The sequence below is a fragment of the Styela clava genome, chromosome 10 (genome assembly GCF_964204865.1).
Source record: "Styela clava chromosome 10, kaStyClav1.hap1.2, whole genome shotgun sequence".
NCBI classification, from domain to species: domain Eukaryota; kingdom Metazoa; phylum Chordata; class Ascidiacea; order Stolidobranchia; family Styelidae; genus Styela; species Styela clava.
Window position 1 is genome coordinate 19,475,602 of NC_135259.1, and position 27,298 is coordinate 19,502,899.

A 27,298-nucleotide genomic window follows, 5' to 3' on the forward strand; every position below is an offset into this window, starting at 1 on the left:
ATGACGCTTACTCTTGCTTTTCGCCTCGAACAAGTCTAGTTTTCGAACCTCACAATTTGTAACACGAGAATATCGATCAGAGACCGAAGACTTATCGACCGAAAGTTAGGGGATCCCCGAAACAGCGCTCTTACTCCATAGTGACACCTTGTGTCACATCACTAATTAATTAATACCTCGCTAATTATACGATATAATTCGCCCAAGATCAATAGGCTTTTGGTCCGAGATATTATGAATGCACATGCAAAATCTGGAGCAGATTCAATCTCGCTTTCGTGAGATACCGCGTGCATCTAACAGACAGACAGACATACAGACAAATACCCATCAAAATACTTACCGATTAAAATCGATAAGTAATAAGATGAACCTATCTAATTCGTGCGAGATCTTCTCGCTCAATCGCTTCTGAGCAGAAGCTAATTCGAGCCTGGTTGGCTGTGATATAACAATAGAAAGACAATGGTCATTTCGAGCTGCATCTGAAGTTGGCCATATTGTTCAGGGTGGTTCCACGTTTGTCCGAGCGAACTCTTGGTTAGCTATAAAAAATTCAGCAAAGTTTCGGTGAAATGTCAACCAAGATTAGAAAAATGGTCGGATAGCCATGTGCAGTATGACTTTTGCCTGTTCAACAGAACTTGATTGAATTAACTCGAGGGAACATCAATCGACTTGCAATTTACTAGCCGTATAAATCTGGTAACATACGTTTCAACTTACACAGCCGGCAGGATGAGATTTATGTCCAGGCCAAGGTTAGATCGCTTTTGTCCGTCTTGTAACATATCGTATGACCTAGTCACAAGTTTTAGTAATATTTTTAATAACTTGGCCAGTAGTATTTCGCTGGTATCCTACTTTAATTCGTTTTCGGTAAAAGCACCGTGACAACCGTAGCCCTGTTGAAATTTCACTTAGTACCAGTACTCGCTAAGATATAGGATTTACCTATTTATTTAGGGAGAGAGGGAAGGCGCTAAGGCGACTTATAATAATATGGCGAACCACGGCCCCTCGTCCGCCTTCCACTCCATGTCGGGTATGGGATTTGTTACCCAGTTATTTGTTTCGCATGGTCTTGAGTTAGTGATAGTTAGCGTATTATTCCGAATAACCCACGTCAGGTTTAGTAAGTAGTTCAGAACTTATTTTAAGCGTATTCTACTCAATCGTTTTTGGTAAAAGCAGCGTTGCGTAGTCAATAGTAATAGTCTACCCTGGAGCCGGTCTGTCGGTAGCTGCACAAAGCGTGCTTGTTACCGATAAGTTAGCTGCATCATGTTTTTTTTACAATAAGACTTTAGGTGTAGGTTTTCAAAATACCGGAAGTCTTGTTCTGTTCAGGTGTTGTTCTAGCACAATTTAATTCATCAGCAGGCAGTGACACTATATTCTGCACATTTGCTTTATATGAAGTCAAATCCATTTTTATTATTTCCACAAGTAAATAATCCATCATATACAGTATTTGAGAGAAAAAATATAATCACACAATTTTACTGGGGAGGGAAATCCTCGCGGAAACAAAGTCGGTTATCGAGCAGCGACACACGCAAGGTTCAAATATCAGGTTGAAAAGAATTTATTTAGAGAATTACTGTATTGTCGGCGAAAACCGTATGATCCTACTAAATTACCTAGCTAACATAGTTTAGATAAAATAGAAAATTCTTAGATAATGGACGGGGGAATCTCCGCTTAACTGGATTACTAGCGGCAAAAGTGGTTCCATCGTGGAAATAAGTTTGGAAAATTTTGAGGGTGACCTGGCCATCTACGTGGATACAATGTGAAGTGGTGATCATGTGTAGTAACAAAGAAAATCAGGTACAGTAAATAAACAGAGGTAGGTTGATACAGTAATTTTTAGATATATTTGAAAAAATAGAAACATTCGATAAGTACTGACAATGTTACGGTGCCGGTAGCTTATCTGCATGTACAGCTGAAGTTATAATAAAGTATATTTACACATACCGTGTTTCCCCGAAAAGAAGACTGGGTCATTTTTTCAATTTTGTTCCGAAAAAATAGCACTAAGGCTTATTTTCGGGGAATGTCTTATATTTTCAAAAACAAAATTACAAAGTGGAGAATTACGAGATTTTTAAATATACGAAATATTATGAAAATCGATATCCATTTACTCTATCCAAAATACCTGCAAAACATAGATTAGTAATAATTTAAAACGCATAGAAGAAATTTCTTGATATCGGCCAGGTCTAAAAAAAATTCGCGTCATTAGGTCTTATTTTAACGAAAGGAGAGGGCTTATATTAAAATCAGTTTCAAAATTCAGACTACGTAGGTCTCATTTTCGGGGAAACACGGTAGAAGCAGGTGTGAATTAGGAATAAAATCATATAAACCTGATTGGAGCACGTACATAGCATATAAAATGTCATTATTCAAGCGAGAAAATATTGTCCGATCTGCAGTTATAACAACCTCACGATTAAAATGATATGCGCGCCAGCCCACGGAAAAATACGTATTAAGTTAAGAAATTGACACCGCAAAATGTATATAGTAGATATTAAATAAGCGGATAAGCTCAAGAAACACACATTTAATTTGGTAATGTATATTTATGCAGTTTTCAGAACTATTTATCACATTAGGAGATATGTTAACTAATCAATGTGAGATAGAAAATGAACTACGAGGTTATTAAACGCAACTCTTCAGCAACTTCCTATGTTAAATCACATTTTCAGAATACATATGAAGGCCAGAGCCGAGGAACAAACAGTCCCGCCCCACTCGGCCCATTACATTAAGAACCAGTAACTGACTGAGTTATGGGATGGATTATGTTCTGCATAGATTTGTTTAATTGTAATATTTTATATATGGCAAACACAGCCTGTAAGCAAACTTTTTGTTGCAATCCCATCTATTCTTGTAAATGACCAATGGTTTGAATTCGGATCATAGACGTCAACAGAATTGGTCGAGCCATCAGCATTTTCTCCCCCTACTGCAAATATGTTTTTATCGTCCGCAACGGCGAAGAGATCCCATCGAGGAACGCACATACTTGCTACTTCCGTCCATGTATTGGTTTCGAAGTTGTAACTTTCAACGGAGTTCGATATACACTCTCCATCCTCGCCTCCGATAACATAAATTTTTCCATTGAATTCAACAGCTGCAGCGTGGCGCCTTGGATTTAGCATTGGAGAAAGTCTTGACCAAGTTTTTGTGACTGGGTTAAATTTTTCTGCTCTTTGATCTGTATGGAGTCCGCCCATGGCATAAATGCACGCTCTTGTTGCTACCGCACAAAACCCATAACCTAATACACATCCTGGTAAACTGTTTTTGTAATTATTACGGATAGAATCATAGCACTGCATGTTGTACCGCTGCACTAGATATAAGTTGCCTTGACAAGCGACGAGTTTACAATATCCAGATTTGCCTCTTATATAAGACTTCCTTGACCAGAATGTATCCTCTTTCCAGTGAAATAATTCAGATTCGCTCGATACATACAGATCGTTGTTGACATTAACAATCTGCATGTCTTCGCCTAATTTCACTTTGGGTAGTCGATGCCAAGTTTTGTTCATAATGCTCCAAGCATTAACTTGACCATTTTTTTTGTTTAAAAAGACAATATGCTGACTTGGAACTTTCGTGGGTGATTCAACAGAGCTGGGATGCTTTGAAACGCTTCCGTGCGCAGAGAATGCATCCATCAACATAACGGTACATTCATGAGAATTCCTGACAAGTGGTTCAGTTCGAACAACTTTCCCGATGAAATCCAATGAAAGATCATGAAGTTTCATTAATTTGAATAATTTTGGAAATACTTTTTTCTCGTTTGGATGATTCTTGGACCATTTCAAAGCTGCATACCACTTGATTCTCTCGGACGAACATTTAATTTTCGGGGATCGAAACAAAAAAAATATTTCTTCTTCATTTAACTCGGCGAAATCATGTCTCTCGGCAAGCTGCTCAAAATTTTCCGCCATGAAGTCATTCATGACCTTTACAACTTGTCCTTCTATTTTTATCTTTTGTGTATTCAAGATTTTTCTCAAATTCATGAAGTTTTCGAGACTGATATTCTTTATAATTTCTTCAATGCTTGATAATAAACGATCAACTATAAAATGAACTAACTGTTTTTTTCTGAACATCATTGGTTCATTAAGAATCGTTTCAAGAAAAAAATTGACCGAGATGTTTTTGATCGAATTCAATAGCGTTGGCAGAACACGTTCCACTTCTTCTTGTCGAATTGAGAGCCATGTAACTATTGCCTTCCATTTTATTTCATGATTCGCATTTGCTTTGGAAAGATAACGAGTTATGTCCTCACATGAAATGGCTGCAAAAGTGTCTGTAGAAACCACTTCATCAAATTTATCATAAACTATTTGTTCGGCTGTGTTCAGTAAATTAACTCGATCATAAAGTTTAGCTAGGTATGCCGCAACAAGGCAATTGTTCTCCGAGAGATTTTCTTGTAGATATCCAAAGGAAATTTCAGTTAGTGCATCCAATTGTAGTAGGCTCGATGCATGCAGAATATCCTGAATCTCGTCAATTCGAACTTTGACTTCACCGGTATACATGAAGTCGATACATTTCTCCATTACAGCGGGCTTTACAGTTTCCATGTCAGCGAAACCTTGCTGGGCTTCCTTCATGTTGCTTGAAAACATCGCTTTAAAATAGCTTGATGCAGCTGTTATTACATTGCGATGAACTGGGAATGATTGTCCGGTAACTTTGATTGTAAAGTCAGAAGTTTCTGTCATTTCTCTGATTGAATGAAGGATTGTGCTCGTGTAATCAGTCCCAGCGGACAGAGATTTACTTGCCATTTTGTAGATATAGATTTCAGTTTAGATTTATACGCATCGACTAACTGATTATTTGTTTAATTTTATATGCCTTTTTCAGATAAGCTTATTTCAGCAATTGACTACCAAAGTCATCGTGTCAGCGACACCTTGTTTGCTGAGTAAAAAAGTAGATGAGGTTATACAAACTCATAAAATAATAATTAGATTATATCATCATTACTTGCTGAATAAATTCCATTTACAAAATATAAATCAAATATAGTGAGAGTGAACCAGGAAAGAAGTGACTAAATTAGTCAGTTTATAAAATTTGAAGAAATACATTTCAATATTTATTCTCATTTATACTTAGGCTTGACCCCGTGCTTTCCGCATAGATTCCCGCAATAGTTGAAGTCGGGTCCTGTGAGCCCCATTCTTTGACGTTGCTCAATACCCTGACGCATAAATTCACGCAACACATATTCACTCTCACTCACTCGTAGTTTGTTATGAATATAACTAATAAAGATGACGCAATCCCACACACTAATAATCATTTTGTGACGTACATTATCCAATGACGTGAGATTGTGTATTACTCTTTATATCACAACCATGTGAAGTTCATTTTTACAACCAGTAAAATAATAAATGATACAAATGCTAAAAAATATGCGAAAATGTCAAAAACATAATTTTACTGGGGAAGGGAAGCTGCGTAGAACCAAAGCTGAATATCAAGCAGCGGTACCCAGGGTTCTAGTATCTAATTAGGATTATTTCAGAACATACTTGAAATTATGGCCATGAAGACACACTCTGAAATGGCTCTAAAACTTCCATAATCCTCGACTTCCTTTCAACGACTTTTCTTGTTGTTCAATAAACATTTTCTAATTTTGCTTTCAACGCGTTTCCAATCAGTTTTTGGACACGTTAGTGGACATTACGATCGTTTCAATATTATGCTGTTGTACTTGTTCGTCATCATTATCAATTGCTTTGAAATTTTCAGTTGTTATTTCTAAATTTCCTATAAAATCTGATATTTTGTCTAAAATTTTGCTATATTATTTTATCCACGGGAACACTGGTTGTCCGGTTTGACTCTGTAAATTTTTGCTACGCGAAACTCGAAAATTTTTTCAGGGTACGGGTAGCGTCAAAGGTAAGGACTACTTCGCTCTGATTAACGTGTCCATATATTTGAGCATTGCTCTCTTGTTTTTTATGTTCCACTTTCAATGATAAAAAACGCCAACAAACGAATACACGCATTACAGTCGTAGAATCATCCAAATCAAAGTCAATTAATTTTAAACCAACGAAGTCATCGCGAATGATACCAAATGAACGTATTTGTTTGTGACCCCTAGGGTTACAGTCCAAGAACCCTGGCCTGGTTTAATACTTCAACATGCTACCAACGGCGCACTCTTTTCCACTCACAGTCTGCCTTTTATAGGAAATATGGTTTGTATTCACTAAAAAAATGTATAACCAAGCTATTCTGCAAAACCTAAGAAATCGCATTTGCATTAGGGGCGGGGGCTTTGTACATGACAAATCTTCTATCGCACACCATTTCAAAAGCAACGATTCTGAATATTGAATTCACCTTTATAGAGTATGAGTCAATTAGTCTCTCACATACTACTCTAATAATAGTTTAACGAGAATATCGGTTGGAAACCGAAGACTTATCGATCGATAGTTAGGGGATCCCCCAAAGCAGAAACTGCAGTTTCGATTCATCCGCTCTTGTAACTTGCGCACTGCGCATCGCACACACACACTCGGCGGGTTTCAAAATTCTCTCGCTTTACAAAAATCTAGATCACTATATCACTAATTGATTGATAACTCGCTAATTATACGACATAATTCGCCCAAAATCAATAGGCTTCTGGTCCGAGATAAGATGAATGCACATGCAAAATCTGGAGCAGATTCAATCTCGCTTTCGTGAGATATCGCGTGCATCTAACAGACACACAGACAGACATACATACAGACAAATACCTATCAATATACTTACCGATCTTAAGATCGATAAGTAATAATTAGATTTACTCATTTTAGCGATGAATGAAATCACCGTCATTCTATGACTTAATACAGATACATGCGTGGAGTATTACTTCCTTATGCGTCGGTATAAAATTTTAACATACAAAACATTGCTATTTGCTCATATTTTATATCTTTATATGATGAAACAATACTTCAAGAACAATGTCCAATATGCAACGCACCGTTATTTATTTGTATTGCTTTATTACTAATTAGGCTTATTCAGCTTTGTGACGGAGCATCGTCATTCTACGACTTAAGACAATGACGTCTGCGTGGATTATTACTTCCTTATCAAATTTCAATATACAAATCATTGGTATTTAATTTTGGTTTATGTCTGTCAATCAACTTTGACATTAATTATATTATTGATCAGGTCCATGCTTCAGAAAACAAATAACTGGGTAACCAAGCCCGACATGGACTGGTAACCGGACGAGAGGCCGTGGTTTTCCGTACGATTAAGACGTATTATCGACTTCCCTTTCTCTCGGGATGAATTTGTAAACCCTATTCTATCCAATATCTCTTTTTTCAATGATGTACTGTCGGGGAAAGTTCACAATCGTCTTCAACTCCGGGTTAAGGAAAATGCTGACTCCGACCGGATACAGTAAACATTGATTCAGATATTTATATTCAACGTACCAGAATCGGCGCCCCATAAGTGTGTGTGTGTGCCAATATGAAGGGGTAACTAGTTTTGTTAGCCTACTTTACATCAAGTTGTATAAAGGGACTAAACCTATGGGCAGTGGGATATTCACTTGGCTAACACTGACAGTCCCCGAACTCGTAATAGAACTGAAAGAAGGGAAATCGGAATCAAAATATGGCCTAACCCTAACCTGGTACACACACTACGGCAGTAGCAAAGAATCAATGTAAAGCAATAAATTTTGTTAACAATAACAACTGGATCAAGGGTGACGCATCGGGCTAAGCATTAGGAATACGCTCGCCACGGTACCACTGATTACCCTGCGTGGGTTCGCTGGTTCGAATCTCGTGTGGGTATATTTACGTGCGAGAGGATTGCTGGTCTCCTCGCCGCCTTAGGGTGCGTAACCGCTGGTCATATGCTTTTAAAAAACGTTGTAAAAATGAATAGCTGTTGGACAATTCTTCTGTTTTTTGAGCGACCACCCTGTAGTTTATATCAAATTAGGATTTCCTGTTTATTGACAGAAATATTTATTTTTATAATTTCTATGATTACATAAACGACAGAAATGGTTTAAATCCAAACTCAACTAATACAGTATATTACTTGCTGTAAATATGAATGCTTCTAGAAACTTCACAATTTTGGTGCTCTCGAAGTATTCGTGGCAAGATGGAGCACAACCTGAACATGTATGTGTACCAGGTCAGGGTTGTTCAGGTTGTGCGTCATCTTGGTACGAATACCTCCGGAGCGCTCATTTTTTTATGTGGAAATATAATTGTGCGAAAAAATGTTACATTCAAGACAAAACTCTTTGAGAAAGAATATGAAACTTTACTCCTACTTGTATTGAAGTATTGCTCCACTATGAAGTTAGTGGAGCAATAACAGGATAGTACCAGCGATTGCGCCAAATTTCATCGATTAATAGAATTCGTAGTAAATAATATTTCATGCAAAACTTTTATTAAATATTATAATCACACGTCATGGACGACCTTAAAATGGCTCTGATTTATATTGTATCGTTTTAAAATGAGCAAAAGGCTTTTATCCGCGTCTCTGGTTTAGGTCGGTCAAGTTTTTTGGACTTCACAATTTCTAACGCTACGTTAGGCGGTTACAGACAGTTTCGCCCAACAACTTTAAGGTCTGTTGGTTAAAATTTCCAAGGATGGGAATTCCCCAAAAAAACATATTGTCTCACGTGGAATCCGTTTTCAAGGCGTAGACACCTTCACATGACATTGGGAAAAACTACCATTCTCGCTAAGACTATGAAGCTTGCGTTGATACCAGAATTCCATCGCACCAATAAAAAAACGAGAATATCGGTCGGAGACCGGAGACTTATCGATCTTAGATCGGTAATTAGTTAATAACTCGCTAAATATCAATAATCAACCCAAAATCAATAGGCTTCTGGTCCGAGATATGATGTATGCACATGCAAAATTTGGAGCAGATTCAACCTTGCATTCGCGAGATATCGCGTTCATCTAACAGACACACACACAGACACACAGACAGACATACATACAGACAAATACCTATCAATATACTTACCGATCTTAAGATCGATAAGTAATAACTCCCCAAAATAAGATGAACCTACCTACCTTCCATTGGTCCGCGCCGGGATCTTCTCGCTCAATCGCTTCGGAGCAAGAGCTAATTCGAGCCTGGTTGGCTGTGACATAGCAATAGAAAGACAATGGTCATTTCGAGCTGTATCTAAAGTTGGCCATATTGTTCAGGGTATTTCCACGTTTGTTCGAGCAAAACCTTGGTTAGCTAAAAAAGTCAGCAAAGTTTTACTGAAATGTCAACTAAGATTAGAAAAATGGTCGGATGGCCATGTGCAGTATGCTTTTGCATGTTCAACAGAAAATGATTGAGGAAATACCAATCGACTTGCAGTTTACTAGCGGTATGGTAACTATTGAGGTACTTGTACAACGGTAGGATGATATTCATGTGCGACGAAAGAGAAGTCGATGGTGTCTGGCTTGTAGCATGTAGCCACAGCACAGGTTTTAGTTAGTTCATATAATCCCTCGCGTCAGGTTCAGCCAGTAGTTTGAAACCTATATTAGTATTTTTCACCTCGAATATTTTCTGGTAAATGCACCGTGACAATACATAGCTCTGCAAACATTCGATCCAGTACCGGTACTTAATAGTCTACCAGCAAAGCACTACGGAACTGCACCATATTCTCAATCTTGATTTAGGTTTAGATTATTAAAATATACCAGTCATGAGGGCTCAGGCTAGTATTGTACAATTTTGGCGTCGCGTAAGGCGTAAGCCAATCAGTGCCACCCGTTATGGTGCGGTGTCATCCCCATGCTTTACGTTAACGGTATGCTCGAGTCCTTTTCTGTTGTGATATGCGCTAGCTAGTGCGAAGTTCTTTACCATCATCGGTTAGTAACGCTGTATGCGGCAGTTTATTTGCAGAGAGAAAATGTTGTCAAAGCTAAAATTAAGCAAGTCTATGCGCACTCGGCCACAAACCCATCAATCCATCTGCCAATGTGTATTTGAATCGCGTGACTTTATTAAAACAATTCAATAGTATTGTACTGGAATAGAACGATGCATTAATTAGGTGAACCGTGCATGAATTTTTATATTCGAAAATATTAGGACAAACATTAAGGATTGAACATAAATTCTATAATATATACAGTATACTAGCTTCCAAATATTAAATAAGGCAGAAACAGATATACAAATTGGTGATGTATGAATATTCAATATTGATTATGCAATTTTAAGAATTATTTATCATATCATATTACACGTTAACTAATCAACGTGAAATAAAAAATAAACGCTACGGTTATCAAAAGTAACTTTTCGGTGACTTGATATGTTAAATCAGGTGTGTGCAACATGTGGCCCGCGGGCGAAATGCGGCCCACAAAAGTGTGTGGGGGCCCGCAGGAAAGTGCCAATTTTGAATGATCAGCGGCCAGCGGAACAAATTTTAAAATTAGTGTAATCTGGTGCGCGCCAGTAACTCAAATCCCTCTGCGTTGCAAAGCTTATATATCTAAGTCAAATGTATTATCTATGGCTATGCATATGATGTTACAATACACCAACAGTTAGCTTGTGCGAAGCGAACCACGCATGTCGTAAGATCAATAACCCTAATTCTTGTGCCTGCAACTAGGAAGCATATGTTAAATAAAGGCGCGGCATGAGGTTTCGCCCACTTATATATATCTGGCCCTCCTGTATTAAAGGTTGCACACCCCTGTGTTAAATCATATTTTCAGAGGCAGAGCCGTAGAACATACAGTCCGGGAAGTCTCGGGTCTATAACCTTGATAGCAAGTAACAAACTTAGTTATTAACATGGAGTTATATTTTGCATAGATTCGGTGGAATTCTTAATATTTTACATATACCGAACACAGCCTGTAAAACCATCCGTTGGAAACCCATCTATTTGTATTGGAGACCAATGATTTATATTGGGATCATAGACTTCAGCAGATTTGATCGCGCTATTAGCATTTCCTCCCCCTACTGCAAATATACTTTTATCATCCACAAAGGCGAAAATATCACATCGAGGAACGCACATCCTTGCTACTCTCGTCCATGTGTTGGTTTCGAAGTTATAACTTTCAACGGAGTTGGATACACGATGTCCATCATAGCCCCCGATAACATAAATTTTTCCATTGAATTCAACAGCTGTTGCGAGGCGTCTTGGATTTCGCATTTGAGAAAGTCTTGACCAAGTTTTTGTATCTGGATTAAATCTTTCTACTCTTTGATCTGAATAGAGTCCACCCATAGCATAAATGCAAGCGCTTGTTGCTACTGCACAAAACCCATAACTCAAAGAACATCCTGGTAAATTGTCTTTGAAATTATTTGGGATAGGATCATAGCACTGCATGCTGTCGTACTGAACTAGATATATGTTGCCTTGACAAGCGACTAGTTTACGATATCCAGATTTGCATCCTTTGTTGGTCTTCAATGACCAGGAAGTATCATTCCCTCCCCAGTGAAATAGATCAGAACCGCTCAATACATACAGATCGTTGTTGACATTAACAATCTGCATGTCTTCGCCTAATTTCACTTTGGGTAGTCGATGCCAAGTTTTGTTTATAATGCTCCAAGCGTTGATTTGACCATTTTTCTTGTCTAAAAAGACAATGTGCTGATTTAGATTATTCTTGGGCGATGCAACAGAGCTGGGTTGCTTCACAACGCTCCCATGCGCAGATAATGCATCCATCAACATAACGGTACATTCATGAGAATTCCTTACAAGTGGTTCAGTTCGAACAACTTTTTCGACGAAATCCCATGGAAGATCATCAAGTTTTATTAATTTGAATAATTTTGGGAAAACTTTTTCACTGTTTGGTTGATTCTTGGACCATTTTAAAGCTGCATCCCACTTGATTCTTTCGGACGAACATTTCATTCTCCGGGATTGGAACAATAAAAGGATTTCTTCCTCATTCAACTCGACGAAATCATCTCTCTCGAAAAGCTGTTCAAACCTCCCCGCCATAAAGTCATTTATCACTTTTGCGACTCGCCCTCGTTCTATTTTTATCTTTTGTGCTTTCAACGTTTTTCTCAAATTCATGAAGTTTTCGAGACTAATATTCTTTTTAATTTCTTCAATGTTTGATAATAAAAGTTCAACTATATATTGAACTGACTGTTTGTTGTTGAACACCATTGGTTCATTAAGAATCGTTTCGAGAAAAAAATTGGCCGAGATGTTTTTGATCGAATTCAATAGCGTTGGCAGACAATGTTCCACTTCTTCTTGTCGAATTGAGAGCCATGTAACAACTGCGTTCCATTTTATTATATGATTCGCATCTGCTTTAGAAAGATAACGAGCGATGTCGTCACATGAAATGGCTAAAAAAGTGTCTGTAGAAACCACTTCATCAAATTTATCATAAAGTATTTTTTCGGCTATGTTCAGTAAATTAACTCGATCATAAAGTTTGGCTAGGTATATCGCAACAAGGCAATTGTTCGCCGAAAGATTCTCTCGTAGATATTCAAAGGAAAGTTCAGTTAGTGCATCCAACTGCAGTAAATTTGATGCGTGCAGAATATCTTCAATATCGTTCATTTGAACTTTGACTTCACCGGTATACATGAAGTCGATACATTTCTCCATTACAGTGGGCTTTACAGTTTCCATGTCAGCAAAACCTTGCTGGGCTTCCTTCATGTTGCTTGAAAACATCGCTCTAAAATAGCTTGACGCAGCTGTTATTACGTTGCGATGGACTGGAAATGATTTTCCGGCAACTTTGATTGCAAAGTCAGAAGTTTTTGTCATTTCTCTGATTAAAACCAGAATTCCTTTCGAATAGTTGGCGCCAGCTGAAAGAGTTTGCATCGCCATTTTGTATTTGATTAAACGCGCCTCAGCTCAAAACTGAAACATTTTCTTACGAATATTTTTCTGCAAAACATAGTCTACTCATTATTAGATTTTACATTTTTACATCGAGAGATAAATATAAAGTTCTTATCGGCCTATTTGATTGACGATTTAACTTTTGCCCTCATATCGTGAAAACAATAATTGATTTTTCTGGGCAAACAATCCAAATTTGTGACATTCTGATCATACCTATTCGTTAATACAGTGGTTCCAATAGCGCGGTCTGTGGGCAAGTAACGGCCTGTGTAACGATTTAATATGGCGGCGCCGAACTAGTGCGGAATAGTCGGACTTGTTGTGTTCTAGATACCGCCAATTGGTCACTCCAGAAGTATGTGTGCCAATATGGATGTAAATAATTTTGTTCGCCCATTTTACATCAAATTGTCTAAAGGGACTGAAACCTATGGCTAACACAGACAGTCCCCGAACTCGTAATAGAAATAAAACAAGGAAAATCGGAATAAATTAAGGTCTAGCCTGGTTCACATAGTTCGGGAGTACCGCCAATTGTTACGTCATGATCTCAGTTTGTGCACGTGTTTGTATATTCGTAACAATTAAATTATATTCGTATCTCAATTATACGTATCGGTACCGGTCTCTCCTGGCCCGCAAATATTCTTTCGCTTCAAATTTTGTCTTCCGGTCCATCAACTCGGAGAATGACGTGCCGCGAAGTTCGGCATGGTCTCCGAAATTAGGGATTCTGTTGTGTTGTAATTGAATTCGATACAAAGGAGAAACCCCTAACAGATTACTACTACATTGATGTGCTGTCTGTCTGGCTAGTACAATAACAGAGCAATTTGCCGTATTAGCGACCAGTTACTACCCGATGGAGTGATGCCGTGGAAAGCTAAAATTCAATCTTTTGGGAACTTCAGTTGTATGGAATTCACTTCACCCTGGCTGTTTTACTGGCAATGTCAACTGAATCATTTTTATCACATTTTTAACAGCAACCACAACAAATACATGTTCAAGTGATCAGTTTTTTTATTAGTAATACTCAATTAAGCTGCAGACTCGTCACTTTCCTTCGAGACAACTTGCATCGAAATACACAAAATCCTGGAGTGACCTTCTTTAGTTGTGTTTTGTAAACTGTCGTACAACATACATTTCAGGCAAATTGGCAGTAATAGGTAAACTTGATACAATAAATTTCGACCTCACTGTGCTCTATGCGTCAATGTTAACTCGCGCGTTTACTTTCACTTACGTGTTTGTCACTTAACTATGGGCAAGCTTCTATCAATAATACAAAATGCTGGTGATACCGAAATAAAAATATCCTTGCATAATATATAATTCTGTTTACAATGTGTTCTCTTGTTCCATGTAAATTTTCACGAATCTTTTTCTGGAAGGTAGTTTTCTACAAGAGAACCCCTCAATCCATTGCGTTAAGCATGTACTATAACTAACATTAAGAAATGAACGCAAAACCTATAATGTATACTGTAGCTTCTGAATAATAAATGAGAATATCGGTCGGGAAGACTTATCGATCGAAACTGCGGTTTCGATTGATGACTCTGTAGTGACACCGCGTGTCCCATCACTAATAATTAAAAACTCGCTGATTATACGACATAATTCACGCAAAATCATATGTCGGACCAGAACCCTATTGATTTTGGATGAATTATGTCGTATAATTAGTGAGTTATTAATTAACTAGTGATGGGACACAAGGTGTCGTCACTATGGAGTAAGAACGCTGTTTTGGGGGACCCTCTAACTTTCGATCGATAAGTCTTCGGTTTCTGACCGATATCTCGTTTTTACGTTGCGATGAACTGGGAATGATTTTCCAGCAAGTTGATTGTAAATTCAGAAATTTCCGCCATTTTTTTAATTAAAACGAGAATACTATTTGTGTAATTGGAGCTAACTGAAAGAGTTTGACTCGCCATTTTGTATTTACGGCTACTACATCCGCATTAACTCAAAACTAAAATATTTTGATATAAAAATTTTCTGCAAAACACTACGTACTTATTATTAGATTTTGCATACCGGTATATATATATTTACGACATATATAAGGATATTACGAGTCTGATTGTGTTAAAAAGGAATTGAGGTTTTCAATATATATTATTATTATATGTCTTGTTGCTGATCAATCTCCACTATTACGCTCTCTGAAAAGTAGAATATTCAATAATTGCCCAAAACGTTAACTTCGAGTGAAATTGAGCGCCTCGTAATTACTATCACACGTCATAAATAAAATATCCGTGACCATTTTTGCCCGAGCTGATTTCCTAGTACAATAACAGACTAATCTGCTGAATTTGCGAAAAGTTCTCACACGATATCCATGCAATTCCAACGCTAAAATTTAATGAGGTAGAACTTCCGTTCTGTGGAATTCACGCCGTCCTAACTGTTATACTGTCAATAAAAGATGGCACTCTGTACACACTGTATGTCCTATTCAATCGAACAATGTCAGACCAATTCGCCTTTTGTAAATACGCGAAACAAAGGTATCGTAATAATTATCCTTTTGAAGTCGGCGTTAAAGATCGCGCAGAAACAATACTCGACATTAAGGCGACAAACACTAAATGTCAAATTTCCAATGTTACTAATGCTTTATATTGCAAACCATAACAACACGTGAAACAAAAACGCTCTAGTGTGCAATGATTAGGGGGCAAATTATGCGACACATCAAAATAAACATCAGTAGTTATCACAATTCGTCTTTTAGTAACATTACTATTGGACACGAAGTCGACTCATGGATGTTTTGTTATTATGTATTTGGTATTCTTTTTCTTGTTGTGGAAAACTCGCTTTTCTCCTCAATTCAACGTTTACCAACGGGGGGATAATTCCGCCCCAGTGAGGAATTTTGTCGTTTGGGGGGCGAATTCTGCTGCTTTATATTTCGAGTAGTATTTCTGCTATTCTTTATTATTAATATAATACTTATTTATGAACACATTATGAAGTACTTTAAATGTACAATAGCGAGATTGAAAAGAGAGGAATTTAACGACAAAGTTTGATTACAGGACTAATAGCTTTGAAATTCCCAATTGTAAGAAGATTGTTGTCACTAGAAGTCTATTATTACTTTTACATAACTATAGGATTCGTTATTTACTTTGGTGTAGTAAAAAATTACTTGTAGCGGTTCCGCGACCGATTAACGAGGACGAGAGTTTTTAATAAGCTACAATAAGGATACTGATGCTGTAAAAGTTTTGATACTACAGCTGTGACTTGAATCATTTGGTTTTTTGATTCACTCCATGTATGATCGTCAAATAACACGGGGTAGGACAGCGCGGGTATCGGTACTGGTTGTTAATTACGGTACCTGTTCCACGGTCCTAGCTCAAAATGTGATTTTTCGGGAAATTACGGATAAATATTTGTTCTGATCTTTGTGTTTTTATAATTCAGAATTGATTAAACGTTTTTCAAATAAAATTCTACTCCAACCCTAAATATATGTAGCCACTGCCGTGGACATATACATTAAAAGTATTTAGTTTAAATATTGATATAGTGTGATCTAATCGACTCGATTGGTCTATTCCTTCACTCCCTTATTGAGCCCCAAAGTCGACTCGATTGGTCTATTCCTTCACTCCCTTATTGAGCCCCAAAGTCGATTGTGAATATTTATTTTAGAAAAGCTTTACAGTTTTTCCTAATTGTAGTGTATTAAAAGTCTTTTATTCGGATTTTAAAATAGATTTGCCCATTAGCTTTAATTGATTGAAAAAATGTTTCAACTACTTATTCATATCCAAATATGTTTTGAGTGTCGGAGGCGTCAACGCATAAATTTACTGTCAAATTAGGAAGTTTTTAAAAAATCTTTTTTTGAGTCAAATTTTTCCGTTTTGGGATCATATTGGCATTTTTCGTTTTTTATTTCTCATTGTCGAATTGAAATTATTTCGTTCGAATACAGATATATACTTTTGTCTAATTTGGGTATTTGAACGGAAATTTGTTTGACTTTTCATTGATATCAAAAATATCGTTTGATCCCCAACGACCGATCATCATGTTTCGACCTTTAGAACGACCCGAGAATTTTAGTTTATTTTTCCTTTTTTTGTTTGTTACATAAAATGTATTTCTTTCACCGCACATATCTGTTTGAAATATTATTAAAATATATATTGCGAGATTTATGTAAACATTCATTCCGTCGCAAAATCGTCGTACTAATACAGCGAAATGCCCTTTGTTCTTATCACGACGGGCTCAATTAATCAAACGGGTGTAATAGTGGACGAACGAATTGTAAATTATGCCAAGGTATACAAGGACATTATTATTTCGGCATCTGCTGCATTTTGTATCAATAATGAAATCCTCCTTTAAAGTAAAGTAACGAGCCAGTAAAGGAAAGTAAACGCGCGGGTAACTATTGAATTAGAGTGGGATATACAGAATTCTTATGTATCAAGTTTTTTTTATTACTACCAAAGTGGCTGGGGTGTAAGTTGTACTACAGTTTACACTTTACAGCAGGGGTCGGCAACCTTTTGTCGCTCGCGGGCCAAAATAAAGGTTGCAAGTCATTGGCGGGTCGCACATATCTTTAGAAAGTTGAAAACCGAACGGATGATACTTTTTATATTAAAAATCAAGCAGTGACATTGCATTGCATCTCAAAAAATTCCATTTGAAGATTCTCGGCACCATTGAACCCTTTGCACTTGGCATCAACTTTTTTGCGTTTGTTGCCATTTGTCTAATTATAATTAAATTATGAGCTAATTAAACGAGTAATTGTGAATTTTATCTATGTTAGATTATGATATAATTTAGTCTAAACGTGTCTCGCAATGAATTCTGTTACGTAAAGAATATAATCGTTAAAACAGCTGTTTTGTTACTATAATTCAGTGGTGCGTCGCGGGCCGGATTGTATTACTCCGCGGGCTGTAGGTTGCCGACCCCTGCATTACAGGATCACAACTACAGAAGGCCAATTTCATGTATGACATAATAGTCTTTGGTCACTTCAGGATTTGCGTATTTCGATGAAAGTTGTCTCAAAGTAAACTGATGAGTCTGCAGAATAAGTATTCTCAATAAAAAGACTGATCAAACCATGTATTGAATATAGCTGCTGTTAAAAATATGAAGCAGTAGAACAGACAAGGCGAAGGGAATTCAATACAATTGAAGTTTCCAACAGATTAAATTTTAGCTTTGAAATTTCGTCGGCATCCTTCCATTGTGTCATAAGTTTGTAACTAGTCGCTAATACGGTGAACTGGTTCATTATTTAACTAGCCAGGCAGACAGCTTGTTCAGTGAACCCTGAATCCCATCCACTGGTGTAATTAAACGGTATTAAATGCGAGGCGCTTTTTTGTGTGATAAATTAACGTGAGTCGATATTATTCAATTCAATTTTGGGAAACGTAATGGAGGATATCTACGAAACGGATATTTTGTACAAAGCCCCCGTCACTAATCAAAAATTGTGAGATTTAGTAAAACATTCCCGCTACGTTTTAAAATAACAAATTAGTAATTATCCAGTTAAGGTTCGGAATAATTTGATAATTTGAATATCCAATGCAATCTGTATTCCTAGCCCTCGCTTCAACCCTAAATTGATAATTACTTTTTTTCATCTTATACGGTGGCGGGAGGGTTTTTGACGGAGGCTTTGAACAAAAGACGCTTGATATTAGGTATTATCATACTGTCACCAATGCGGATTATAAATATTTCATTCCGACATTGTTGTTTGAGCATAGTGAATTAATTGTATTGCTCACGAAATGAGCAAATATTTAGTTAGGTAAATACACCGATAACAACTTTATATTTATGCCTTGATATAAAATCTAAACAATAAGAAACAGTGTTGCGCAGGAAATGTCGAGATTCGTGGAAACAATCCCGCCACGTTTTAAAATAACGAATTAGTAATTAGTACAGTTATGGTTCGGAATGATTTGAATCTGCATTCCTCGCTCCCACTCTAACTAGATAATTACTAGTTTTTTTTTTCTTTTTAATTTGTGCGATGGCGGGAGAGTTTTTGTCGGAGACTTAGAACAAAAGACGCTTGATATTAGGTATTATCATACTGTCACCAATGTGGATTATAAACAATGAGTTCCGACATTCTTGCTTGCGGACAGTGAATTAATTTTATGCCTCGGGAAATGAGCAAATATTTAGTTAGGTAAATACACTGATAACAATTTTATATTTATGCCTTGATGTAAAATCTGATAATAAAAAGTGTTTCGCGGAAAATTTTTGGTATTTAAATGTTTCAGTTTTAAGTTGAGGTGCGTTTATTGGCTGTGAATACAAAATGGCGACACAAACTCTTTCAGCTGGCGCCAACTACTCGAAGAGAATTCTTGTTTCAATCAGAGAAATGAAGGAAACTTCTGACTTTGCAATCAAAATGAACGGCAAAGATTTTCCAGTCCATCGCAACGTAATATCAGCTGCATCAAGCTATTTTAGAGCGATGTTTTCAAGCAACATGAAGGAAGCCCAACAAGGTTTCACTGACATGAAAACTATAAAGCCCTCTATAATGAAGAAGTGTATCGACTTCATGTATACCGGTGAAGTCAAAGTGAAAATAGAGGAAATTCAAGATATTCTGCACGCATCAAATTTTTTGCAGTTGGATGCATTGACTGAACTTTCCTTTGAATATCTACAAGAGAATCTCTCGGTGAACAATTGCCTTGTTGCGATATACCTAGCCAAACTTTATGATCGAGAGTTAATTTACTGAACATAGCCGAAAAAATAGTTTATGATAAATTTGAAGAAGTGGTTTCTACAGACACTTTTGCATCCATTTCATATGAGGACTTCGTTCGTTATTTTTCCAAAGCAGATGTGAAACATGGAATAAAATGGAAAGCAGCAGTTACATGGCTTTCAATTCGACAAGAAGAAGTGGAACGTACTCTGCCAACGCTATTGAATTCGATCAAAAACATCCCGGCCAATTTTTTTCTCGAAACGATTCTTAATGAACCAATGGTGTTCAACAACAAACAGTTAGTTCATTATATAGTTGGACTTTTACTATCAAGCATTGAAGAAATTATAAAGAATATTAGTCTCGAAAACTTCATGAATATGAGAAAAACCTTGAAAACACAAAAGTTAAAAATAGAAGGACAAGTTGCAAAAGTGATGAATGACTTTATGGCGGGAAGGTTTGAACAGCTTGTCGAGAGAGATGATTTCGTCGAGTTAAATAAAGAAGAAATCCTTTTATTGTTTCAATCCCCGAGAATTAAATGTTCGTCCGAGAGAATCAAGTGGGATGCAGCTTTGAAATGGTCTAAGAATCAACCAAACAGTAAAAAAGTATTTCCAAAATTATTTAAATCAATAAAACTTGATGATCTTTCACTGGATTTCATCGGGAAAATTGTTCGAACTGAACCACTCGTCAGAAATTCTCATGAATGTACCGTTATGTTGATGGATGCATTCTCTGCACACGGGAGCGTTTCAAAGCAGCCCAGCGCTGCAGCATCACCCAGAAGAAATCTAGATCAGCACATTGTCTTTTTAGACAAGCAAAATGGTCACATTAATACTTGGATCATTTCAAAGAAAACTTGGCATCAACTACCCAAAGTAAAAGAAGGCGACGACATGCAGATTGTTGATGTCAAAAACGATCTGTATGTATTAAGCGGATCTGATCTATTTCACTGGGTAGGGAATGATACTTCCTGGTCATTGAAGACCAACAAAGAATGCAAATCTGGATATCGTAAACTAGTCGCTTTTCAAGGCAACATATATCTAGTACAAAGAAAATTCATGCAGTGCTATGATCCTATCCCAAATAATTTCAAAGACAATTTACCAGGATGTACATTGAATTATGGGTTTTGTGCAGTGGCAACGAGCGCTTGCATTTATGCCATGGGTGGACTCTATTCAGATCAAAGAGTAGAAAGATTTAATCCAGATACAAAAACTTGGTCAAGACTTTCTCAAATGCGAAATCCAAGACGCCACGCAACAGCTGTTGAATTCAACGGAAAAATTTATGTTATCGGGGGCTTTGATGGACATCGTGTATCCAACTCTGTTGAAAGTTATAACTTCGAAACCAACACATGGACGAGAGTAGCAAGGATGTGCGTTCCCCGATTGGATCTCTTCGCCTTTGTGGATGATAAAAGCATATTTGCAGTAGGTGGAGAAAATGTTGATGGCGTTATAAACTCCGCTGAGGTCTACGACCCGAATTCAAACCATTGGTCAACATTACAAATAGATGGGCTTCCAACGAAAGGTTCGCTTACAGGCTGTGTTTACTATATGTAAAATGTTAACATTTCCAATGAATTAACGCAAAATAACGTTATGCACGTAACTCAGATCGTTACTGGTTAGCAATGTAATACAGCCGAGTGAGTTCCGGGACTCTATGTTCTACTGCTCTGCCCTTCATATGCATTCTCAGAATGTGATTTAATAATCGACTGAAGTCGCTGAAGAGTTAAATTTTTTTAAACTCGTTATATTCTATTATTATTCTAGCATATTACTATATTATATCTCACATTGATTAGTAAACATATATACTAATATGATAATCAATTCTAAAAACTATCATAAGTGTAGATTTAAAACCCCTTGGAACCTGAATCTAATAATATTGTTTGGCAATGTTTTCTTGAATGGGGTACTGCGCAAAAAACAAGGACCGTTCTGCAGCCATGGGGGAACAACTAGCCTCCCTTTTGTTAGCTCATAAACTGCGGTTGCCATGGTTACCCCGCCTGTCGTGTCTGGAGTCGTTTGCGTATTGTCAATGTGTTTTCGGCATGCCTAAAAATAAACTACTAACTAGCATAATCAGACATTACCAATTTTTCATGTGTGTTCCTTGAGCTATCCGCTTATTTAATATCTACTATACAATATAATTTTGTTTATTTCCTAATGTTTGTTTTTATACGTTGCTCCCGTGCGCAGATTTACCAAGCTACAAACGCATTTCTGTGGAATTCTGTCCCTTCATATTGTTAGATCTCAAGGTATAATGAACTCAGTGAATTTGTTTACTTCTGGGTCATCACAATTGAATTGATTTGGATTTTATACAATAGCCTGGCATGTGTTATTTCACTAGAAAATATGTTACAGCAAAAGGTCCGCCGCAGAGATCGAGTATACCTTGACCTCGATTTGTTAAATTTACCCTAGTTTCGAATATTGCAATGTTATTCTTTGTAAATATGGGTATGTATTTGCACCAGTGCAGCGTTTGCCGAATCCACCGTCACCATCACATTGCAGTGCGATTTTGAACTCAAACCAAAGTGTTTATTAATCAATATATCCTCACATGCGGGATTGGGTTAAATGATAATAGTGGTTCCATACGTATCAGTGGCTGTCATCAAAGAGAAACGCTTGTTCGAAGTGAAAACACAATAAAATGTTACTGACACGTACAGGTTCCATTGTTTGCGACAACCACTAGTAAATATGTATTCACTCGATACTTTTATCGCATATATACGTATGTTCCACGTATTCAATGAAACACTGATCACACGAATATCGGCCCTTCACGACAGATGTAGCAGTACCTCATAACAGTACAATTGAATGATCTCTGGTTTTGAGTCAAAGTGTAGCCGTTTTCTAGTTAAAATCTATCTCGGCAAATAGACAGAATAGCAAACAGCATTGGGTATTACGCTAACAACATAGTATACTCGGAGATATTATTACATTAATTGAGTTTGGCGTTTTCTTACATAATGAATTGCACAGTTTGCAATAAAGAATCTATCTAAGGAAATCGAAATGATGTATAATAAAATGTTTTTGAAATTCTGTTGCGATAAATTAAATATAGTTTAAAAGATGAGAGCAAATATAAACCACCTGACTTATATCATCATATATATCGCGTTACTAAATAACTGTATTATTTGCGCACATCAACTGAATTGCGCTTAGCGCAATGGTTTAAGTGGTGCTCTTGTAGAAAACTTTCCTCCAAAAAGAAGACTCGTCGAAAGAAACATGAAAAAAAAATTGTAAACAGTATTATATATTATGCAAGGGTATTGTTATTTCGGCATCACCGGCATTTTAAAAAATATTAAATACTTGCGCAAAGTAAACTTACGAGCCCGTAAATGTAATTAAACGAGCGAGTAAACATTGACGCATAAAGGGGTATACAGAGAGGTAGCATTTTGTTGTATCAAGATTGCCTATTACTGCCAAAGTAGCTGGGATGTTGTACGACAGTTTACTAAACACAAGGACAATACCATGTATGACATAATAGTCTTTGGTTACTCCAGGATTTTGTTTATTTCGATGCAAGTTGGCTCATAGTCAAGTGTCGAGTCTGCAGCTTGTATTACTAATACAGCGTGTATTATTAATAAAAAGACCGATCAAACATGTATTTTATTCGAGTTGTTGTTAAAATATGATGGAAACGGTTGAGTTGACATTGCCAGTACAACAGGGTGAAGTGAATTCCATACATCTGAAATTTCCAACAGATTGAATTTTTAACTTTTGAATTTCGACACTAATTCCGTTATTGTGTACTCCCGTAGTATGTGTACCTGGTTAGGGTTGGACCATAATTTTATTCCGATTTTCTTTATTATAGTTCTATTACAAGTTGGGGGACTGTCTCTGTTAGCCAAGTGAATGTCCCCCATGTCCATAGGTTTCAGTCTCTTTACACAACTTGATGTGAAATAGGCGAACAAAATTAGTTACCTCCATATTGGTACACATACTTCTGGAGCGCCCGTTATTGTACTAGCCAGGCAGACAATATTCTATATAATAGGACATGTCACAATAGTTAAATATATTATTAGAATGCGAACAAATTACATAAACTTTTAAGTGTAATAGCTTTTCTCTGTTTTCGTGCTTTTCCAATGTTTATACAATTTTTTCGGTGCTAACGAAGTATGTGCACCAAGATGGCGCACAACCTGAACCTAGTATGTGTACCAGTATGGAGTTATCAGGTTGTGCGCCATCTTGGTACACATACTTCTGGAGCGCCCCTTCTTCAATATGAAAATACGAGATAGCGATCGGAGACCGCCGACTTATCGATATTCCGCACGTTCAATATTTTACTCGACAATTTTGGCGGAGTACGATTTCACATGACTTATTTTCGTAAATTGTGCTTTATTGGTTGGCCACATTCTAAATAATTTAACCTGCTGAAACACACAGAACTGGATCGTTTTGATCAGTTTTCAGCCAATAGTCAATTTACCACCAAAAATGGCGCCAACTATCCTATATTTTGTGTCAAGTACAACGGCGCTAACCGCAATTGCGACGGCTATTCAACCACAGCCAAGCGATATTTTGGTGAAGAATTAGATTTGGTTTCAGCCAATAGCCTATGCCAGAGGTCGGCAACCACCGGGTCGCGGCCCATCGCCGGTCCGCAGAAAGATTATTACCGGCCCGCTGTAAAGTGGCCGAATAGCGTACAAAGCCTTAATAACACCTTTACAAACCAGACAAAGACAACGCCTCTGAGCAGCATGTCTGACTTCACAAACGATTTCCACGTCAATAGCTATGGCTAAACATACATCAATAAAGCAATTCTCGTATAACTGGGTACCAAAATATCTGACGAAACTGAGAGTGTAGATATACCGGGAACATTATTCGCGAAGAAAAAATACTTTGTATTTTCAATATGGATTCATAGCAATAAGTGACACCAAAGAAATTTGTCCAGTTTGTCATAATAAACACTTAAAATGACTTAAATGACGCAATGAATTCTTAGAAACTTTTTCGAACACTGCGATTGTCTCGTCGACGACGGGATTGCGCTATATAGGGCCGTTGACTCAAATTTCAAATGATAATGAGTTAAAGAGCATCTTTGCGAAATATACTTTGGCGGTTTTTTGGTCTATAATCTTATATGAATACCCAGACGCATGCGACGCTTCTACCTTTGTCCTTATGTGAGGTCGGTGAGGTTTTCAATATTGACAACTACAAAAAGAAATACCAAAGTAGGCTGAACGTAAGAAACCCGTAACGTTTATCACTGTCAACTATGTCTCCATATTGGGATCAGTTAATGGTCAGCAAACAAATGCAGATTTCGCCATAAATAGCATCACCTTTGTTTTGAATATATTGTCAACACAAAGGTGGTCCGCCACAATTATTGTCAGGCTTTACCGGTCCATCACTTGAAAGAGGTTGCCGACCACTGCCCTATGCCATAGATCCTATGGCGAACGTCGACTATCCCAGTGATTTTCAACCTTTTTTGTATCGTGGAACACTTTTTTTAATCTAAAATTGTGGCGGAACACCAAACGAAATTTTGGGAAATAAACTATGTTATGCAATTAACTGACATCGATCATTTGGGAATAAAATAAATTAACGAAATTAATAATATAGCTTGTCAACTTTAGCTGGAGAAGACGTGACACATTCCGATTCAGAGCTACAAGAGTTAAAGTACGGTACAAAAAAATGTTTTTGCGAGTTTGCTTATGCTTACTATGATTATCTAGAAACAGAAATGGTATTTTAATGTGATATTTGGGTCTGTTTCGATGAGTTTCAAATATTTTATTCTGGCTGTAATTGAGGAGAGACAAACACGCAGCTCTTTCTCAACGGCTCTCGATTTCTCGCGTTTTCTCTCCGAGAAGGTCGGAGGTCGATTTGGAAATTAATAGAAACATTAAAAATTGGCAACAAAGCAGTTTTTACTGTTAAATTTCGTAATAATCGCTACTTTTTTGCCCCCTGAACGTTTTCATATTACCGCCTTTGTTCTTGTGCGCAAGTATTAATTCTTGCCGATCGGCGGAGATCGAAGTTTCATATTTTGGTATAACTATATGCGTTCACATCGGCGACAGATGGTAATGACATTAAGAAGCGATTTTAAATTCCAACTCAATCTTATTCTGATTTTTATCGTTAATCACCTCAAGTTTTAACGTTTTCTTTTCCAACAAAACAATACCGCGACCATTATCATAGCTAGAATCGTTACCGGAAAATTCACAATTTTATTTACGGAATTTGCAAATTCAACACATCACTTGACGATTTTGATGATGCCACGCCCTAATTATTACTACAAGAAAAGCTTCAAAATGCAACGAATGTAATCAACTACGATGATGACCTCATTCATGGTCGAGTATAATGTTCACATTTTTGAAACATTATTTGGTCAAGAATGGAATGGATCACTGAAAATACACGCCGAGATATTAGAAAGTCCATTAAAAGAAAGTATGGCCTGTCATTTCTTCTCTGGTTACGAGTTTTTTATACCGACTTTTCAAAACTCTGACTCGCCATTTTCAAATCGACGCTATTTATATTATTCGAATGACGTCATAATACTTCAAAAAAGCAATTTTTCGCGGAACACCTGGAGGTCTCTCGCGGAACACCAGTGTTCCGCGGAACACCGGTTGAAAATCACTGGACTATCCTATAGCTTGTGTCAAGTGCAAAGATAGTATACGACGGATGCGAGACTATCCTATAGCCTTATAGCCGTTTGTGTCAAATGCAAAGATAGAATACGAAGGATGGTTCCGATTGGCTTTATCCAACGATTCCATTTCAGTGATGTCGAAGCGGCGTGTAACCAAAATACCTAAACGCTCAACATCGCAGACAGAGCAATGTTACGCACACACACACAATCGTACGAAAAAAGGGGATCCCCCAAAACAGAAACTGCGGTTTCGATCACATCGAAGACATGGCATTGTTACGCACACAATCGGTTTCGATTTCTTCTTTCTGAACCTCTAGCAAGACCGCGTATCCAATCACTAATTAATTAATAACTCGCTAATTATACGACATAATTCGCCCAAAATCAATAGGATTCTGGTCCGAGATATGATGAATGCACATGCAAAATCTGCAGCAGATCCAATCTCACTTTCGTGAGATATCGCGTGCATCTAAGAGACAAACAGACAAATACCTATCAACATACTTACCGATTAAATTCGATAAGTAATAACGAGCCACGCTTTGAAAATGCAATGTTGAAAGCGTGCCAGCTTAAGATTTTGCTGCGCTAATGGTTTTAGGTGGTATAGCGCGATATCGAAGGGAACCGCGGTGGTAGTAGCAGTAATGAGTTGTAATTGTCTTTTGTATCGAATTCGGTAACAAAACAGCAGAATCCCTCATTTCGTAAAAACTATGCCAAACTTATAGTTCTCGGCACGGCATTCTGATGACGGG

At 37.2% G+C, this 27,298-nt stretch overlaps 3 protein-coding genes across 3 annotated transcripts; 1 reads left to right on the top strand and 2 right to left on the bottom strand.

The window, feature by feature from the left end:
- Positions 1-1,406: 1,406 nt before the first annotated feature.
- LOC120338469 (uncharacterized) lies at positions 1,407-5,332 on the bottom strand. The gene has a single exon (XM_039406486.2). It carries the CDS (start codon positions 4,851-4,853, stop codon positions 2,856-2,858), a length of 1,998 nt encoding a protein of 665 aa, XP_039262420.2. The 5' UTR covers positions 4,854-5,332; the 3' UTR covers positions 1,407-2,855.
- A 4,789-nt stretch (positions 5,333-10,121) lies between these two features.
- LOC120337165 (uncharacterized) lies at positions 10,122-13,115 on the bottom strand. Its single transcript, XM_078117263.1, has one exon. It carries the CDS (start codon positions 12,971-12,973, stop codon positions 10,973-10,975), a length of 2,001 nt encoding a protein of 666 aa, XP_077973389.1. The 5' UTR covers positions 12,974-13,115; the 3' UTR covers positions 10,122-10,972.
- A 6,228-nt stretch (positions 13,116-19,343) lies between these two features.
- On the top strand, positions 19,344-21,716 carry LOC144428042 (kelch-like protein 24). The gene is made up of 2 exons (XM_078116689.1): positions 19,344-19,666; positions 19,768-21,716. The coding sequence occupies exons 1-2, from the start codon at positions 19,344-19,346 to the stop codon at positions 21,344-21,346; spliced, it is 1,902 nt and encodes a 633-aa protein (XP_077972815.1). The 3' UTR covers positions 21,347-21,716.
- Positions 21,717-27,298: the final 5,582 nt, after the last annotated feature.

Excerpts from the sequence above, each read along its gene's own strand:
- LOC120338469 (XM_039406486.2), bottom strand. The coding sequence starts at position 4,853 with ATGGCAAGTAAATCTCTGTCCGCTGGGACTGATTACACGAGCACAATC.
- LOC144428042 (XM_078116689.1), top strand. The coding sequence starts at position 19,344 with ATGGCGACACAAACTCTTTCAGCTGGCGCCAACTACTCGAAGAGAATT. Across the intron at positions 19,667-19,767 it reads CACGCATCAAATTTTTTGCA|AGTTAATTTACTGAACATAG; the intron begins GTTGGATGCATT and ends TTTATGATCGAG.
- LOC120337165 (XM_078117263.1), bottom strand. The coding sequence starts at position 12,973 with ATGGCGATGCAAACTCTTTCAGCTGGCGCCAACTATTCGAAAGGAATT.